Here is an 18,865-nt window from a genome sequence, read left to right on the forward strand (position 1 = left end):
AGTTATGTCTGCATAGTACTGAAATGATAGGAGTCAACTAATCGCAATAACTTGAGCCCTGAATGAAACAAAGTTAAAGTTCCAATGTTTTTTACTATAACTGGAACATTACAGAATTATGTAGCTATAGCAGTTACATTATAATAGTCTTTATCAGTGGTTTGATAATGATACAATTGTTATATTTGCTTATATCTATATTAAAGACACCACTTAAAATTAATTAAGAATGCCTACTATTACCTTTTGGAACCCTGTGCACTAAATATATACCTCCCTGTTAGCATCCAAGGTTACTAAAATTTTAAATCAGAGACTGGGCAGAAGCAAGTCATCTATTAAGCCGATGCCAGCTGCACCCTCAGTGTTAAGCCGACTGCTGTGCACTACAAAGGTATGATTACAGACCTAAAATGCTGGTGACAAAACTTTGTCAAACTCCAGGTCCAACGCTCAATGACCTCCAAAGTAGAATCCTCTCCTCACTTAGGCCTAATAACACAAGGGTTTTTTCTGTCACCTAGAAGCTGTTGATAGGCCTACAGCTGATCACTAGGCATATAAAATTAGTTTATTTGGCATTTATGTTCCTTAGATTGTATCTTCCCTTCAGTGAATGGGGTTGTCATCTTGCTTATGATGAACTTCTGCTCTTTATATCAAACTGAAATAGCCAGACATGGAACAGGGAGTTCCACAGGGGTCATGGGTGACTGGTGCCACCTTAGTGTGTGTGTGGGGGTGCATGTGCCCCCCCTGCAACCAGTCCTGCTGACTGCGGGGGGAGGGGGGGAAGGGGCGGTATCCCTCCTGGGCAAACGCACAATGGCCGATCGCTGCAATCACTGCAGCTGCTTCCAGGAGTGACTGCAGCCGCTTCTGGGAGCAAACGCCAGCCAATCATTGCAGCTGCTCCCAGAACCACCCAATTACTGCCGGTGCCCCCAAGAAGCGGCTCCAGCCACTCCCAGAAGCGGTCGCAGCGATCGCAGTGATTGGCCGGCACTTGCAGGGGGCACTGGCACTCCTGCCCATCGCCTAAGTGGTGAGTGTAGCTGGTCAGGGGGTGTGCCAGCACACTCAGGGGATGCACATGAACCCTGGTACATCCCCTATGCATCGCCACTGACAAGGGTGCACATAAACAAATTCACCATTTCTGTATCCATTATTGCTACCCAGAATATCTTACTGCTGCTCTATCCCATCTTGACCACAGGGGAAAAGTGCTTTGTGAGCCTGCATCCACAAAAGGTCACACTCTTGCCCTTAGCTCATTTGCACTGAGTCCCTTTTCTTAGGGCCCTAACTTCAAAACTTGGTGGCTTGTCTCCATGGTGGAAACATACAAGATCTACTGCATATGTGGGATTTTCTTTAGCTGAGTGAGAAAGAGTAATATCTGTCTTTTACTGCAAATTGTCTTCCTCCTGAGACAACATGGTAGAACCCAGACCCCAGAAAACAAGGCCACATGAGGCAATTGGGAGTGAAAACATTTCAGAAAAAAAATCATAGATTTCAAAATTATTTTAAGGTAAACCCAATTAAGTTGCTTAAATGCTTTCATTAATTTACCACTTAGCTTAAATTATTTGAAACATTTTAACTTTTACCTTAAACTGAGTTTGACTGTCAGTGTTTTTTATGAAACCTGATTCTTTTTCTCGTAACGTTCTCTCTTGTGACTATCAAGTTGTTAGTTTTCTGCAGGACTGTTCACTTCTTTTTATTCTTCCACTCTTCCTAAAACCCAGCAGGTCCTGTTCCCCTTTGTTCTCACTGGGATTCCTTCATGAGAAACACTTCCCTGAGACCTCCAGGAAGAAAGCAATCAGATCACACAGGGTGCTGACAGACATGCAGGCCCACACTTTAACTCGTGGCACTTCACATAAAGTACCATGATTTAGAGTGGCCCCCTAACCCAACAGATATCCACCTATTAGGTCAGATTGTGGGCGGGAGGGAAACTGAGTTCCACTTTGGAGCCAACTGAGCCTGAGGAGCCTGCCTGCAGCCTCTCTCTCTCAGCCTCACACCACGCTCCCAGGTCTGGTGCTGTCTCCAGGAAGGGAAGAGGAAGAAAGGAGGGGGAGTGGACTGTGGCCTGGGGTTTGCCCCTCCTGAGCAGGAGAGGGAGGGCTGGGGGGCCACAAGGGGAGGGGTCCAATCCACCCCATGTCCCCCTCCAGCTCAGCCCATGCAAACTCCAGCCCTCAGCTCACTCAGCCTCCCCACTGCAGACAGCACTGGGGATAGGGCCAGGCTGCATCAGCCCAGCCCTAATTGCATGACAGAAGTTCCCAAAGATGCTCATCTGATCTGTCATTTGATGAGGGTTAATGTTTCACACAATCAACCACTTCTAAAGCATTCTCCAGCCATGCGTGTGTATCACAGCATGGCTACAGAATGCTTTCAGGGGGCTAATCACATGATAAATGTAACTTCTGTCTGCGCCCACACTTAAACTCAAATGCAGTCTACAACAACAGGTGAGTTTGTACATATAGACAGCACCTAGAAAAATGAGGTCCTGGACCATGCCTGGGGTTCCCAGTCTCTAGCACAATTCAAATAATAAATAAATAATAAAACATAAATGATGCAAAGATTAACAAATGATACAAAGACCTACTTGATGATCTATTGAGGTCCCTTCCGACCCTAACATCTATGAATCTATGAACTTACATAAAGAATTCTGGGAACAAACATGCAATCTGCCTCTGCAATTTAGTGGCAATGGCACTTAGGTGGTGGAAGCCTGAGTTTTGAGCCCCATTCTCAAGAAAGCTTATGCATTTTACATTAGACTTTGATTGTTTTGAATAAAAAGATCCTGCAAACAGACTCTGGAATCTAGGATTCCTATTTCCAGGAAAGTTTCATTCTCACTGGGTTCCAGAGTCATTCTCCCTCTTGCCTACTGTCCTTCCAGCTCCATGACTTGCACTTCTGGGCTAGGGACAGAAGTTACACATAAAATACTTTAAGTGATCAGAAACTGGTTTAAATCTGTAACAGAACAGAAGCTCAGTGTACATAAACCAGTTTCAAAATGGCTGAAACTGGTTTAAGATAAACCTGATTGAATGTAGTGTGAGACTTAACTGATTTGGATGAAACCAGTTTATGAAACTTCTGTCCCAGACCCCTTCCTGGTTCAAGTTAAATCACAGTCCCCCAGCATCCCAACATGCTTTCCAGTCCTGGGCTGGGCTGGGCTGGGCTGTCTGCTCCAGAGAGCAGGTCTGGCTCTGCCCCTCTGCCCCCTAGCTGGAGCAGTGAGGGCTGCCTGACAAGGGGTGGGGTGGGGGCAAGCCCAGCTGGGGATGCAGCCCCATCTACAGTGGGGGGATTTCCCCCTCAGACAAACCCCAGCTGGGGTTTGGGGCCAGGGAGGGGGTTAAACATCCCTTCCCCCAACTCAAACTTACTGCTGGCTGCAACTGTGGACTACAAATCCCAGAGGCACCTGGAAGAGGAAGTGATGAGCAACCCTGCAGAGTCCTGTTGCTGTGACTGTAGACTGCAAAAACCCGGAAACCTCAGGGGCAGCAGGAACAGGAGTGAACACAGCCAGAGGGCCATTGTCTAGTGCCCCCTGGCCTCTGGCCTGAGCCACTGCAGGCATGTGGCTACATTTCCTGTATCAAAGGTAAATGCCTGTTCACTTCTGTTTCAATTTAATCTGTACAGTTTAGACTAACCTGCAAAAACTGAATCTATTTAGCCTCAGGCTTTTTGACTGTCTGTACCTAGCCCTGGACTCAATAGGAAGCATAAGCCTGGTGGTTACATAACTCTCTTGGGAGGGTAAGGTGGACTCACCACTCAGGTTTCCTACTTGCTGAGGAAATGTTCTAAGCACTAAGTTATTGTTGAGAGTGGGACTCGGGGTTGCAAACTGCAAGTCAGTGGAAGTATTAAGGATAAAATTCTGGTTTGGGAATTCTGCTGAGGTAGCAAAACTCCACATTGCCCCAGTATGTCTGGGCACACAGGGTAAATTCAGTCTTGGGCAAAGTCCAGAGCACTAATTTAAACCCACTTGTAAGATATGAAATACAAGTTACTGCTGCTCTCTGATTTTTACCACAGGTACCCACCTCTAGAAGTAGGGCTAGACTTTCAAAAAGCCCAGCGACTGAAGGAACCTTACTTGCAGCATGAGTCAGGCATCTAAGCCTCAAAGAGGATAGGGGTTTCAGATACGTGTGCATGTCTACAGTTTCTTGCTGACTACCTCCAGGAGCTCCTGAGCTTTCTGGGTTGTCCAAGTGTCTACCTCTACCTACCTCTATTTTTTTCTATAGAGTCAAGCCTGGTCAAATTGCATTGTTATTTTCAGGCACTTAAATCTCTCTATTAACTGGACAGAGATCCTAAGTGCCTAAACCTAGTCAAATTAGATTGTTTTCGCAAGCCAAGATACCTAGGTTTTAGATAGCCCAACTCCCAAATGTAGGTGCCTCTGAGTTCAAACTGGATCAGGCCCTTTGAGATGGGCTCTTTGTTCCTCTGTATCTAGTGTAATCACCTGGGCAAAGAGGATGCAAAATGCAACCATTCTGATTTGACAGCATTTTACACTCATTTTTGCATGGGTGTCACTATCTGCACAGGGTACAGAACAATGGGGAACTGGGCATTTTCCTTTTTAAAATGCTGATCTAATCAAACAGAAATATGCAATTGGATACCTGGTTTGGGGACAGAACTGATATTTTGTCCCATGTACCTACCCATCATTGAAGTTCAAGGTGAAGTAATAATAAACTTCATTTAAACCATTCTCTTTCTAAAGCTGTTGTCACTTCCCCTCCGTGCAGCAGTGCTGGAGTCTCATATACAAGCACCACAAATACAATACATTTAGTTTAACATTTGAGTAGTGCTTTGAGCATGTCAAGTGCTAATTAATGTTTCCTCCACTTTCTTATCCTTACATTTGGTACATAGTAACTTGCCTCTTTTTCCCCCGTTATAGAGCTTGGTGTCCTTGCAGTGTTACCTGTCTGGCTATGACAACATACATGTGCTACCAAAAACTCAAATGCAAGTGATGGAATAATGATAATATTTTAAACAGATTCCTTTTGGGGATCTTCCAGATGCTTTATAAACATTAACAAAGCACCACAACCCCTGTAATATGGATGAGGTAATATCCAAATATCTTAGGGGAAAATAAAAACGCACACATTGATTAAATGAATTGATCAGTTGCAGAGGGAATTAGTGATAGAGCCAGCAACAGAATCAGGATGCCCAGTCTCCCAATCCCATGCCATGATTGTCTCTGCAGCAAGCCTTCTATTAGCAGAACATCCCCATTCAGATGTCATGCTTCTATAACCTGTCCCCCTGGGCTCACTATTGCATTTTCTTTTAAAGACAGAATAATGTTATATTTTAAAAACCACTTGTAAGATTTAAGACCTATGCAGCATGTCATGTGAAATAACTTGTTCATACCTTCACAGTATATAGCACAATACACAACAAAGCATTACCTTCTTCTGTGGCAATAGAGTTGCCATTATTTTCCCTCTCCCGGTCAGCCTGGTTTGCTACTGCACTTCCACTTTTTGTTCGTCGAAGAACGCTGAAAGCTTTATTTATTTTTTTAAAAGACCTGCTTCTTATAGTGGAACGTTCAAAGTGCTGAGCTGCAAGACAGAAAAAACACAGAGTGCAGCAACTTTGGGCTGAATGACATAAAAAACCATGTCTTGTCTATCACCTTAGGTATGTATGGAGGACACAAGTCATAGAAGTGGCAAAAGCATTCTGTAGTCTCCCCTTCCCTTCATCTTTGCACTTGGCTGCCTAAATTTTTCACCTGGCCCCATAGATATATCAGCCTTAATTCTAAGAATTGCTGTGCTACCTTTACCTACCTACACTGTAGAACATGGACTGACAATTTATGGCTCATGGACCAGGTCCAACCCATGAAACCACTGGATCTGGCCTGCAGACCCAGGGGGCTTTGGTGGCATTCTGGCAGTGCTGCTGACTGCTGTTCTATAAATCTTGAATCCCATCTATGAAGCTAGTCCTAAATATGGTGTTCACTTCTAGGGGGAGTGTGTGGTGGACTACATTATCCAAAGCTAAAGCATTGCCATGGAATGCCTAGTGGAAAACGCATGTTAAAGAAAGGGACATTCCCCAGCAAATGAGCCGTTTATGTTCCACCAACCTGAAGGGATGCAACTGGGACTATTGCTAGGTCTTTCTATGAAGGCAGCTTATGACACTGCTGCAAACCCACCACAGTGCTCTTTCACCATTCACTCCCTTCCCCTGCTCCCTCAAAAACAAACTGCTGTTAATATTTTAATAGATATAAATAAGAACATGAGCCCAGAGGAGACAATTGGGCTTATCTAGTCTGACCTCCTGTAGTAAAATTAGAGTCACAATTAGAGAGGTGAAAAACCAGAAACAGATCCTAGTTTTAAACAGGCAAGACATTAGAACATTATTTTTTAATTTAAGCAAAACTAATAATGTGCTTATTTAATGAGGGAGGAGAAAAAAAAGAGTGAAACTGACTTGGCAAGGCAATATAAATGTATACAAATTTAAATACAAATCATGTATTCGTGTTTTTGCTGTGCCATAGACAGAATCAAGGCATTTGAATTACTCTGTATCTTTCAGTGCTATGCATGTAGTGGCACAGAACTCCCCCAAACCAGATTTAACACCGAAAGATTCAGCTAATCTAGCAGGATTCAATTCTGTGCCACTAGCCTTGGATTCTGATGCTCAGTCTGCACCTTTCCTTCTGTTCTTCCAACACGTGTCCTCAGAGCCAAAGCTTTGCTCTTTAGTTTTTATTTCAGCTAATTTTTAACTCATTATTTTTTAGATCTTTGTCCATTTTCCCAAGACAAGAAATGCATCACTAGCTCCTGCTCCCCATCCCTGCACCCCCCACCCCTCAACCATTGTTTCTGACTTTACCAATTCTTTTTCTTTGGCCAAACCTGATGTCAATATTTGGACAAACTGTATTTTCAAATATGCCACTCCTTTGGAGGTGGTAGCATGCTAAGGAATGAAGAAACATGGAAATACTTTTTGGGCCCCCAAGTTAATCACATCTTAAATTGTAACCAGGCCATATGTTAAAGCAATCAATGGCATCATAAAATAAGGAATAAGCCACATGGTGACTTCCAAAAAAATGTGGAATAACTTTGTGGCTGGTTCCTGTCACAAATTAATTGAACGTGTCACCCACGGCTGGGAGCCCCATCAGCTGATCCAGGTTCCCAGCCACAGGGCACACCATGTGTTCCCATGGCTGGGAGCTCTGTCAACTGATCTAGGCTCCTAGATGTGGGGGTGCACCATGTTCTCTTGCAGCTGTGAGCCCTGACAGCTGATTCAGGGGTACCTCTGCACAGGCAATGTGGCATGATGTGATCTGATGCATGATCCCACAATCACGCCTCCTACCATGATGTGTTGATGATCATGCATCAGATCCCATCTGGCTTTACCTGCATGTCTGCCAGGGGTTTAGATGTCACTTTTTTAACCATGTGGTTCGTTTTTAACAATGCCAACTTCATTGAGTGACATAACCTTGGAATTTAGGGGGGAGTTTTAAATGATTTGTTTTCCTATGAAACCACTGTATCCACAAAACACTAGATCATTTCAAAATGTGCCCTTTTCATCCTAAATATAAACACTTTGACTAATGATTTTCTATGATTTGATTTTTCTATGATTCTGTTACAGAACATATACAGACAGGTTTCTCCTCTCCGATGGATTTTAAAAGCTTTCAGCAATATAAAGTTTACAGAGATGCATGCAGAGAAAGGCCTCTAGACTCTGAGAAAATCATTTTTTAGCTCTTACTTCTGTTTCGGTTGCTTCTATTGGGATCTCCAGAACTACTCCCCGACTGGCTGTCCTCAGAGGTGGGGCTGAAGGCTGGATTAACTAGGCCTGGTTCATCTGTCATTAAGGCTATAGCTGCAGCTGCAGAGAGCTCTGGGCCAAGAGCCGCTACTGTTAAAGTGGAACTACAGTCTGGAGAGCCATCTTGCGAACGTCTCTTTCGTTCCTTTGTAAGGCCATAATGGGATGCTCCTTTACATCTAAGACAAAGCAAGAAGGGAGGTGGGAAAAAAGGAGATAACAGTAAAACTTGCATTTTGATATCTTCTGCTTACAAGCATTTGGCACTGAGGAACAGTTAACTGCATCAAGGTTAACTATTGCAATCAAACCATTTTACTGACCTATGAAATGCAGACACTGTGCAACATGGAAGAATGTCAGCCTTGTCCAGGTTTCACAGAATCAAAAAGGAGGAAATAGATGCCATCTTATAATTATCTATGTTATTATTTTACTTGAAAAGTCAACATCCAAGCAAGAGAAAATTTAGAGATATACTTGCTTGTAGACAGTTCTGGAGGGTCCAAAAGCAAAAGACAGACATAGCAGGTGGTTGATCAAATCAAAGACTAGAATCTATAATCTGCCCTTTGTCTTCTGCTAATGAAAGAGATCAGTGTGTGGCCTGAAAGCTTGTTTGTGAAATAAAATCCCACAAGCACAGTAGCTTACTGAATTCTGCCACATGGCAAAGATTTTCTGTAGAAGCTGTCACTCTGCTAGCACATCAACACCCTGCTGCACACACAGATGATCTCTCTCCCTTGCCTTCCTTTTGAATTTTTTGACAGCTTCTATTTCAAATTGGATTCATGTTATCAATGAGCAAAACCCAGAACTTCAGATCCAAAATACCTCAAAACGTATGTACATTCAGACCTAGAACACCAGATGAAGTTAGCTTGACTTGTTCTGAAAGCCCCATTTTATGTTAGATGCAGTTATTTTTTTCAAGCTAATGCTGGTAATGTGATTTAAAACACACCTAATTGGTGTAATGTGGGGTTTTCAGTCCACATTGGTGTTATGTGAGGGTTTCAGGTAAGCTACTGGCATTGAAAATACCCACCTTTTTCCTAGTCTAGATAAGGCCCAAGAGATAGTAAGTACTGCCCAGCTGGCATTATCCTGAGAGGCAAGGTGGGGAGATTTGTGGGTCACACCCAGAACAAAGCAGCAGTGAGTGGCATGCCTGTGGAGGAAGTAATGGCACAGTTCTCAAGGCAACAGCTGTTCATTGGATCTCACTGGCACCTAGTATTTGCTGGTATCTACATCTAAGTTCAGAGGTCGACTGCTCTTACAAATAAAAACCCCAACCACAAATCCTAACCTCAGCAGCAACAAGATCCCTTCTAGGTCTAGTTCTACAAAATAAAAAAAAGAGAAGCCGAGGATAAGGCATCACGAGAGATAAAAATACAACCCATTTAATTGTACATAACCTATTTTCAGTGCCTACTGAGCCTTAAGATGGATTCTGTGCGACAGAACAAGCATCACACAGACAGTTGCTTTCAAACCCCTGGGGCTGCCTGACGAAAGCCACTGTGATAAACTGGAAGGGTCCCGAACTCCTAGTGATTTGATGCTTAATTAGAGTCACCAAAACCACTGTGGATAAATCACTCAGCACCTGGAACTTTTCACAAACAGCACCTCCACTCCGCCACTGCAACCATTAGAAATGCATTCATTAGAATGAATTCTGCCTTTTAATCACTGTCTCGTTACTGGTATTCTCTCTTCTTCATGGCTAAAGTTAACTGACGTCTTTCACATAAAAGCCATCTAGGATGAAATCATGGAAATTACTGCAGAAACCCTCAGGGACACAAAGTCTTTTGTAAAATGTGATACATACACAGCACAATGCATAATATATACAGTCCATAATGCTGATGTGCTGTGTGTCAGGATAAGTTTAATGTACCAAAGGTCCAGGAAACAGATAGCTTGTGGAGATGCTTCTTTGCATGCAAGTGAGAGGTCAAGCTACTCAGACAGGAGAAAGACAAGCCACAGAACATTTGGTGTCTATTTCAAAACAATTTTTTAATTCAGTTTACTCTTAATTAGGGTGTTTGGTTTATTTGGTGAGAGAAGTAAAATGGCTCCTATAATAGTAAACTGTTTTTTCTCATTATCCTGACATCGGTTCTGTCATCAACTCCATCCTGAGCTTATAACTGCGTCAGTTTACTCAGTTTTTAGAGTTAAGTGACAAGTGAGGATATATTTGAATGGTCATTTGAACTGAAAAATTCTCTTTAGTGAAACTGTATTTGTGACCTATTGGCATCTGCCTGCTGTGGTTGTCCAAGAGGTTGAGCTGTAGTAATGCTAATCACTGGGAGGAGCATGTCAAAGCTTGAACATTCAAAAAAGATCTCCAACTGTGTGTTCAGTTGTAACATAAGGCTCTGCCCATGCTCAGCTGCCTCTGCCATCAGAAATTTTGGCAGCAGAAGGCAGGTGCCAGAAAGTATGTATATGTGCAGCTCTGCCTAACAGCTGTGCACCATAGTATCCTGAGAAGAGACTGTAATAGCCAGCAAACATGAAAAAATATCAGCCTACAGGCATCTTCTGCCAGCTGGTAGATGGTGGAAAAAGCCATACTCTGCTCTACAGAGGTGATTTAACTCTGAACTCAGATCTGATGAAGAATGCCTTGCATTCAAAAGTTTGTCTTTTTTCCCAGCCATGCTGGGATAATAAATAAAGATATCACTCACAGGCCCAATAAAAAATATAACCCACAAAAATCTTTGCTTCTCTCATAATTCCTGGACCATCACAGCTACATCACTCCAACACTGCTGCTGCTCTAGAATCTCTCTCAAGACGAGGCCTTAGACATTTATTTGATGTTGGTTAGTGACACAAATTATCCTGCTGGGAATGAATCAATGCTATGTCTGGCTACCTTGTATAAATTTCAATGTTTGGATACTGACAAACAAAAGGAGACCACTTAGAACAGTGGTTTTCAATCAGGGTGAGCACAATCCTTTTAAGGGTATCACACAATATTAGCAGTATTGGGTAGGCAAATACAGGATTCACAAGACAAACCCAGAGATTTCAAATAGAAATCCATAGTATCGACACCATTCTGACTTGCTGTGGTTTTTCTGAATTCTTTGCAACAGAAGAACTGCTGTATTGTTTTTCCATAGTCAAAAACAAGGGAGGGCTAAGAGGGAAAGGAGCGGAGAGCTGTCTCTTCCCTGATGCAGCAGTCCTTTCTAGCAGACTGGCCTTTTCACATTGGCTTCCAGAAACTGGGTGCAGCTGTCCTTCTTTATTTCCTTGAGCTCGTGAGAGAATTACCTGGAGTTAACGTTTCCATTAACCAGTAAGCAGACACTGCCACTTTTGGTCAGGGAGCATCAGTATCATGAGACCCCCCCATTTTGGCCCTGAAAGATCTGTATCACTGCAACCAAGTTATACTTTCATGTTGGGTGAGTAGAAGAGATGTCAGGGAAGGGGACAGAAAAGGAATAATAAATATTAATTCAATTCAGTTTTATAAATAAAACACTAGAGTGGTTAGTAATGTAAGGAAGTCACAACAGGGAGCGATACAATTTAAAAAGAAGCAAAACCACACTAAACCTTAGCTAGAATTCTTAGAATATTTTGAATCTTTCTACCAAAGCTCTGTTAAACGTGTACATTATGGGCTTCAGCCCTGCAAATGGATCCAAAGGAACAGGCCCTTATGGGGCCCATATAAAAAAAAGACATATAGGGCCACCCACACAAATCTTATTCCTGGATCAGTGCCAGATTGCTTTCTTAAAACAGTCTTTACTTTCTATAGTCATCTCTACTCTCTGTTGTTTATTCTATCGAAAACAGCTAGTTAATAGGATCAATGAAACTATTTTCTTTTGGAAAACAACTCCTTCAGATGGTGAGATTTAATGTGGCTCACTGGAGAAGTTCCTCACTGGGGAAAGGGATGTAAGTTGAAAGACATCATATTCTTCTAATTCTACCAGAAACAGTTGAGAGAGAGAGAGAGATACAGCTCTTTAGGAGTGAACACTTAATTTGTACTCTAATTTACCATGGCAGGCATAAATCTATAAAGCATAAGCATGCTTTGTATAGAATAACATAGAGTCCCTTGAAGAAGAAGAAAAAAAATCTCAAATGTGTAATAAAGAGCATCTCTTCTCTTTCAAAGATCATTGTTTTATTTATGCTGACACTACTGTGATAACAGGAAACAGAATTAAGAAACACATGTTCCCCTAGCCATGAATAGAGGGTCCTGCTTAAGTGGCCTTATAATCATATTCATATGGATTCAGTTTTCTTTCCAAAAGGCTCAAAACAGAAATCCATGAAATAGCAACATACCAGTATTAATCACAATGAGAGAGGCAATTAGAAATCACCCCCCACCACCACCCCTGATTTATAGCTGGAAGAGAGGGATGGAAAGGAAAGTAGGACACCTGATTAGCATGAGCAAGTCGTAAAGCAAACTGAACACTGACTTAGGCCAAGGTAAACTGCAGATTTATATCCCTACTCAGCTGCTCTGAACAGCAAGTACTCTTGTGATGTTATAGAGTAGGCCAACAATTTGAAGGCCAGAAATATGAGATAACACACATTGTCCTTTTACAGAACCATGGATTTTTGAAGCAGTACCATTTAATAAGTGTAATAGGGAACCTACAAAAAATTCAGAAACTGACTTCTGATTCTTGTAGACTCATTAGTAATTTAACCCTAGAACCAGGAGTCCAGAAGGCTAAATTGCATCTGCCATTTTTCTTAGTGCAGAAAAATTTATCTGTCTTCTGTCCTAATGACAAATGTGTTGAGGGAGGTGTGGAGACATAACTCTATCCTATGACCTCCAGCAGAACACAGCTCACAACAAAGCATAATGGGTCTCCACTGGCCTTGAAATCTAGGAAAACTTCCTGTTTCTTTTAGGTGAATTGTTCCCAGAAATGGGGGGGGGCAGCACTGTAATAGTAGTTCCCATGTTTCGCCCGGCACTGGGGATGCAGTTTTGGTCAGCTACACAGGCAGCTCAAGACTGGAAGCTGGCAGAAACTCTTTAACCTTTCCCTGACACTACTTGGCTGCAGTCTTGTCTTCAGTAAATCCTAAGAACTGGAATCACAGGTTCAAAGGACAGTGGCATGTTGATATTGGTCTTCCCCTTTTTAAACACAAGCTTTGCTGGAAGTCAAGACCAACAGAAATATTTGTATTTTGAAAATTCTAGTGAAAACAGTAATTTTTACTCAAAGACATAATTTCCCTTGCAATACTTGGAAGCTGTACAGCCCAAGGTAAGAGATAGGCAAAAAGTAAACAAGGACATAAATAAGGACAATTGAATTGGCAGTTCACTATTCTTTTACTTTTAATCAGGGTGGTGGATGGTGGCGGTGGCAGCGCAGGGGGGATTGCACGTGGCAGCAGGGCAGGGTGATGGATGGTGGCGGTGCTGCGGCAGCGCAGGGTGGTTTCATGCAGCAGTGGTGACGCGGAGTGGTGAATGTCAGCAGCATGGCAGCCACAGTGCGGTGCCAGTTAATAGAGTATTCCAGCTAGCAGAATGCCAGAAAACAGGGATTTTACTGTACATCCTTAAAGCACTTACTGGGTGCATGTACATATGCAAAAGAGCTGGGAGCAGTTTACTCTTAAGTACACTACGCGAGAGTAAATGCTCCTGGGCATGTGTCTACATGTTCAGGGACATGGGAGCCGACTTGCTGCTCCTAGCACCAGACTGCTTTTGCTCCATGCGGCCCTGCAGCTGGCCCCTGCAGCAGCCAGGTGGAGCTCTAGGTTGGGAAATAAGGATTTCCCAGTGTGGGCCCCATGACCACAGGGCTCAGGCTGGGAAACAGGGATCCCACAGCCTGGGCCACAAAACCATAGGGATCAGGCTGGAAGATAAGGATCTTTCAGCTCTGGTCCCATGATCATGTGGGACATTGTCCCCATGGGGGACATTGTCTCCACCTGGGCTCCAGTGGCAGAGCCTGCCCCAGCAGCAGACAGCTTCTGGGGGCAGGGAACAATCTCCCACTCCCTGCTGCCTGAGAGCACATTTGCTCCTGGTCAGAGGTCTACATGTGCCCTAATGCACAGTTACTAATCACAAGTAAATTTGCTACTTGTATTTGCAAATGTATTTGTGATTAGAGCTAATTACTGCACAGTAAGCATCTGCGCATGTAGCTGTGGATGCTTAATGTGCAGTTATTGTCATATTGAATGAAATAGTTTGAATGTTTGTAAAGGTTGCCCATTAGCCAGTTTCAGGAAGAAGATAGGATTTATCTCCTTATCTAAGTCATTGTTTTTGGGGCTACGTGTAAAATGTCCTGACTTCGGTTAAAGTCTTAATTTAAATGTTATCTTTAGAAGTCTTTTACAAAGAGAGCAAATATCCTGAATTCCGAGAGATCAAAGCCTAGGGCCTTTTAACCAAATTGGTAAGAAAAGGGTATTTACAGTGATATGTAAAAACCTGTAACTTACTGTCCCAATTTGGAGGTGACTTGACTTGCAGAACAACGAAGGAAGAATCGCAAGTGTAGCCCGGATCAGATTGATCACCTGACCCAACCTCTCCGTGAACACGAATCTCTTAGTTCACACTGAAGCCGTGGAGCACCTGAAAGGGACTGAAGGAAGGGGACTTAGTCCTATCACTGCTGAGGCCAGCCTATTGAATCGTATTGCTGAGGTGAGCCCATTGAACCGTACTACTGAGGCCAACCCATTAAATCGTACTACTGAGGAATGAAACCATATTTTGGTATTTGGCTTCTCGGAATTCTAGGATTGTAAGTATATTATGAAAAATAATAGTATTGATTCAAATTTAACTTTTAGTTGTAATTGTAGTTGTTTTCGTAACACTAATTCTTATAGCATTGTTTGGGAAGGAAGTGCATTCAGAGCATTGTTTCTGATATATGTAATTATTGTGTTTTTAATGTTTGTGGTGTTTCTTAAAGCTAAGCAGTGTTATATACGTAGCAAAGAGTTTTAAAATAAAATTGTGTTGTATGAATTAAGTGTGTAATCATTGTGAAATCGTGCAATCAGCTAACTACTCCCCCAGCCAGTGCATCAAAACGAATCAGTAAATTGTGTGGGATTTTCTCTATTCCATAACCCACTAGAGACAGTTATTAGCTCTACTGTGCAGTAAAGCATCTCGTGCAGATGCACCCACTGATAATCCAAAAATCACTTCACTGCCTGAAAGAAGTGGGCATTCTTGAAAGCTGACAGATTCTGTCTGCTAGAAAAACTGTTACAGTTATTTTTCAAAGAAAAACTCAGGTAGTTTGTATAGCCCTAAGCCACAGCAACAGATCTGAAGGACCTCCCAGGAGAGGAACACAGCAAAATGTAAAGCAACCTCTGCAGCCTGAACACCAAAGGCCATAATCATGCCCCTATTTGCATTTAACATTTCTCTCTGCTGATATAACCCAAAGCTCATCCACATATAGATCAGGCTGAACCTGTAAACTCCCCAGTCTTCTAGAGGCAGCACAGTGAATTGAGTGTGGCATTGGAACTCGTGAATTTGTTTATTCCCAGTTCTGCAGATGATCGACCACCTGCCTTACGGGAGTTTGTGTAGCCTTTTAGCCTATTTCTCAATTTATAAAATGGCAATAACAATACTTTCTTACCTCAGAATGGTTTTGCAATGATTAGTTAGGCAAAACAATTTACATATAAGAAGCTTACATGAATCTGGCAATCATTTTCAGCCTGCTTCCTTGTTCCATGGTTTTAAAAGACCATGTCATGCTGCCAGCATTGTTTAGAATCACTCTAATCACTGGTTATAACTAGGAAGCTGACAACATATTTGTAAGGGAAGGATGGGCTTTTCTAGCTTGCAAAGCTTACACTTCAAGATCCATTATTTCCAAACTCAGCCACAGAAAAGTTTGGTTTCATATCTAACGGTTTAACCAGAGTAGCCTGATTTTTGAAAGTGCTGAGTGAGTGTCTGAAGTTCCCATTAACTTCAGTGGAATTTGTCAATGTTGAGCAATTTTATTTAAGGGGCTCTAACTATGGGCTTGAGAACATAATGCACCTAGGTTTTAAAACTGTGGCCCAAGTCTCCTATACCATTTACAGTACCTCAGAGTTTTGCCATTTCGTTTGGACCCTGCCCCCACATAGTTCACTTAATTTGTGGGAAACTCTCCAGTTTACTATTACTCATTCATATCTACATTACATCCATTTATCAATGCTCCTATAAAGAAGAGGCCTTTTAAAGACAACTTCTTAACCACAGATAGCAACACAAAGTTGTGATAAGGAAAGGGACCTCAGGTCAGCAGTTCAAAAGCTTGTGTCTAGATGATAGACTCTGCACTATACCTAACTCTTCTTTGCCTCAAGTGTGCTATACTTATAGAACATTTTTACATCGCATGAACTGCTTTTCTGTCCAGGTGTCAAACATATTTTCCTATTACTTTTGCTTCTTATTGTCAAAAAGTGATCCTTGCTTTGGTACAAGTGTAACATGCATATAGTGTTTTTATTCTCTTTTGTTCTCTTGCATTTCTATGTTAAAACATTTATGAATAGGGGTCTATCCAACTTGAGGTGGCAGCCAGCCAATTTTGCAGGGAAATTGCAGGGTTGGCCACCATTTTCACAGGCTGATCATGGCGAGGCCCCCATGCCTCCGAATGGCTGAGGGGCCCCTGTGGTCCCACTCCTCATTGCTGATTGGCTGCAAGTGCTGTCTGTCATGCAGCCCTGCCCCTCACTGCTGATTGGTTGTGAGAGTGGTCCATCATGCAGCACCTCCCCTGGCCACCAATTGGTGTAGAGGGGTGAGGCCTCATGACAGGCAGCCCTGTTAGCCAATTGGCAGTGAGAGGCAGCAGCCATCTTGGTCTCCCCTTTGTGCCAGCAGCCCCTGTCGCCCCTTCCCCCACACAGCAGGCCGCATGGCCAGGCTACAATGCCATGAGGATTTCTGGCTCCTTCTGAGGAGCCAGCAGTTTATGTTTTTTCCTCCTCAGATTTCACAGGCATTGCCTGATTTCATGGGCAATGTCAGATTTTGCAATTTCCACAAAATCTGTGAAATCCTGATTTTGGTAGGTCCCTATTTATGTCATGCCTACTTAAATGTTATTTGTTTTAGGTACATGAATTCAAGTCCCATAACCCTTTCCTTATAAGCTGATTCAGAAGTCCATTTATTGCTGTAATTAGCCTGGTCCGATTTTTTTTTTCTATAGCTTCCCAGTTTATTTTTTAAAGAGACATCAACATTTAGCAAAATTTAGTGCAACTTTATTGATGGAGCCCAAAACTGCCTTGGGCTGTTCTGAAAAGATCCTGAACACAAAATTTCCCTTTTAACAATGCTCTCAGCACTGTGCTACTGGTGGAACAAAATATTTAAAAAAAAAATAGCGTGTCATTTAAGCATGTGAAAACTTGTATCCCTTCTGCAAGAGAGAATTCATTTACTGTTGGTTACCCAATCCACTTCTCACTTCGTGACTGCATTTTAAATACCATTCACCCAATTTTGTGAATACTGTGAATTATTCTGCAAAACAGAGACACTCAAGTTGCACTTAATTGCTTTTACTAAAGTAAACATTAAAAAACATAACGGGTGAAACTGAATTCAATTTAATCATTTGCAAAATCATCTTCAGGCCTTCTGTTGGCTTATTTGTCCTTGTCGTCTCACTTCCTGTTTAGAGACATAGTGGATCAACTCTTATCCTGTCCATTTAGGTGTCTAAATCCTATGGACATGTCCTTGTTCCACTCTGCTCAAAGCCTGGAAAAAATATTAATACAAATGTGGATGGGTTCTCTTTCTCCTTGCTGCTTTTTGTGACTTGGTTTAAGGCTAAGATGGAAGTTTGCTACAAGAGTAAAATTTTTTCAAGGACTTGGGAAGGGTAGAATGGGATCAAACTTACGTGCCTAAATGCCATTAAAATGGCTAATAGGATTTGGCCCACAGTGGATGCATCTACATGTTCATTAATGCACCATAGTTACTGCATTTTCTCCCTGGCCCCGGCTGAGGAGTGGCCAGAGCCCCTCCTCTGTTGAAGCCCCCAGCGCTCATCTGTGTCCTGGTGTGGATAGAGTCCCCTTTTGCTGAAGCCTCCAGTGTCCAGCTGTAGCACCACGGTGAGTGTGTGCCTCCTAAGAGTAACATCAACGCTGTGACAGGTAAGCAGGAGCAGCAATCAGATCACATAGGTGGTGCTGAAATCAGGATCTCACCCTGACATCGCTAGGGGACAAGGCACTGGCCAAAAAGGTGTCAAAGCCCTACAACACCTACCAATGACAGTGAGAATTACAAGAGAGCTCAGGGTGGGGAGTGGGCAGGGCTGAGCCCCCGATAAAAGGCGAAAGCTTCCCTGTAAGATTTGAAAATCATAACCGGGGGGGTGGGGGGGCGGCAGTCTCTGATCAGATTGCTCCTTCCAATGAACTGGTTTAATTTTTTTTGCAGACTCCCTCATAAGAGTCAAAGTGTAATTCAAACCCTGTGTAGCACATCGTGGGCAGATGACAAAGCCCCCATACCTGACTGTGGCATAGAGCAAGCGAAGCTTCCCTGCCGTGGAATGCTGCTGAAGTCAGCTCTGGGGGCCTAATCTAAACCCTCTGCAGGCTGGATCTGGTCCACAGGTCATAGGTTACTGCTTCCTGATCTAAAGGAGCACACATACCTCCACCTGCAAAGCTACGCAAGTTATTATTTCATGTATGCATTTTTTGTATAACGCAGGATGCCAGAAAATACCACAAAAGAGAGAGGCCAAAAGCCTTACTACATTTTCTCATTTAAAAAAAAAAAAGCCAATAAATAACAAGATGGGGGGGGGGGGGGGGG

The 18,865-nt window shown here is 42.8% G+C and overlaps 1 protein-coding gene across 1 annotated transcript in view; it reads right to left on the reverse strand.

Moving 5' to 3' along the window:
• The window catches only part of LNX1 (ligand of numb-protein X 1), a 99,252-nt gene that overhangs the window by 44,050 nt on the left and 36,337 nt on the right, over positions 1-18,865 (reverse strand). The window contains exons 3-4 of the mRNA XM_006019016.3: positions 7,894-8,135; positions 5,523-5,678 (exon numbers count right to left, since the gene is read on the reverse strand). Of these exons, the coding sequence (XP_006019078.1) occupies positions 5,523-5,678; positions 7,894-8,135 (398 nt within the window). The remainder of the gene's footprint in view (positions 1-5,522; positions 5,679-7,893; positions 8,136-18,865) is intronic.

The sequence above is a fragment of the Alligator sinensis genome, unplaced genomic scaffold, assembly GCF_000455745.1.
Source record: "Alligator sinensis unplaced genomic scaffold, ASM45574v1 scaffold134_1, whole genome shotgun sequence".
Lineage (NCBI taxonomy): Eukaryota > Metazoa > Chordata > Crocodylia > Alligatoridae > Alligator > Alligator sinensis.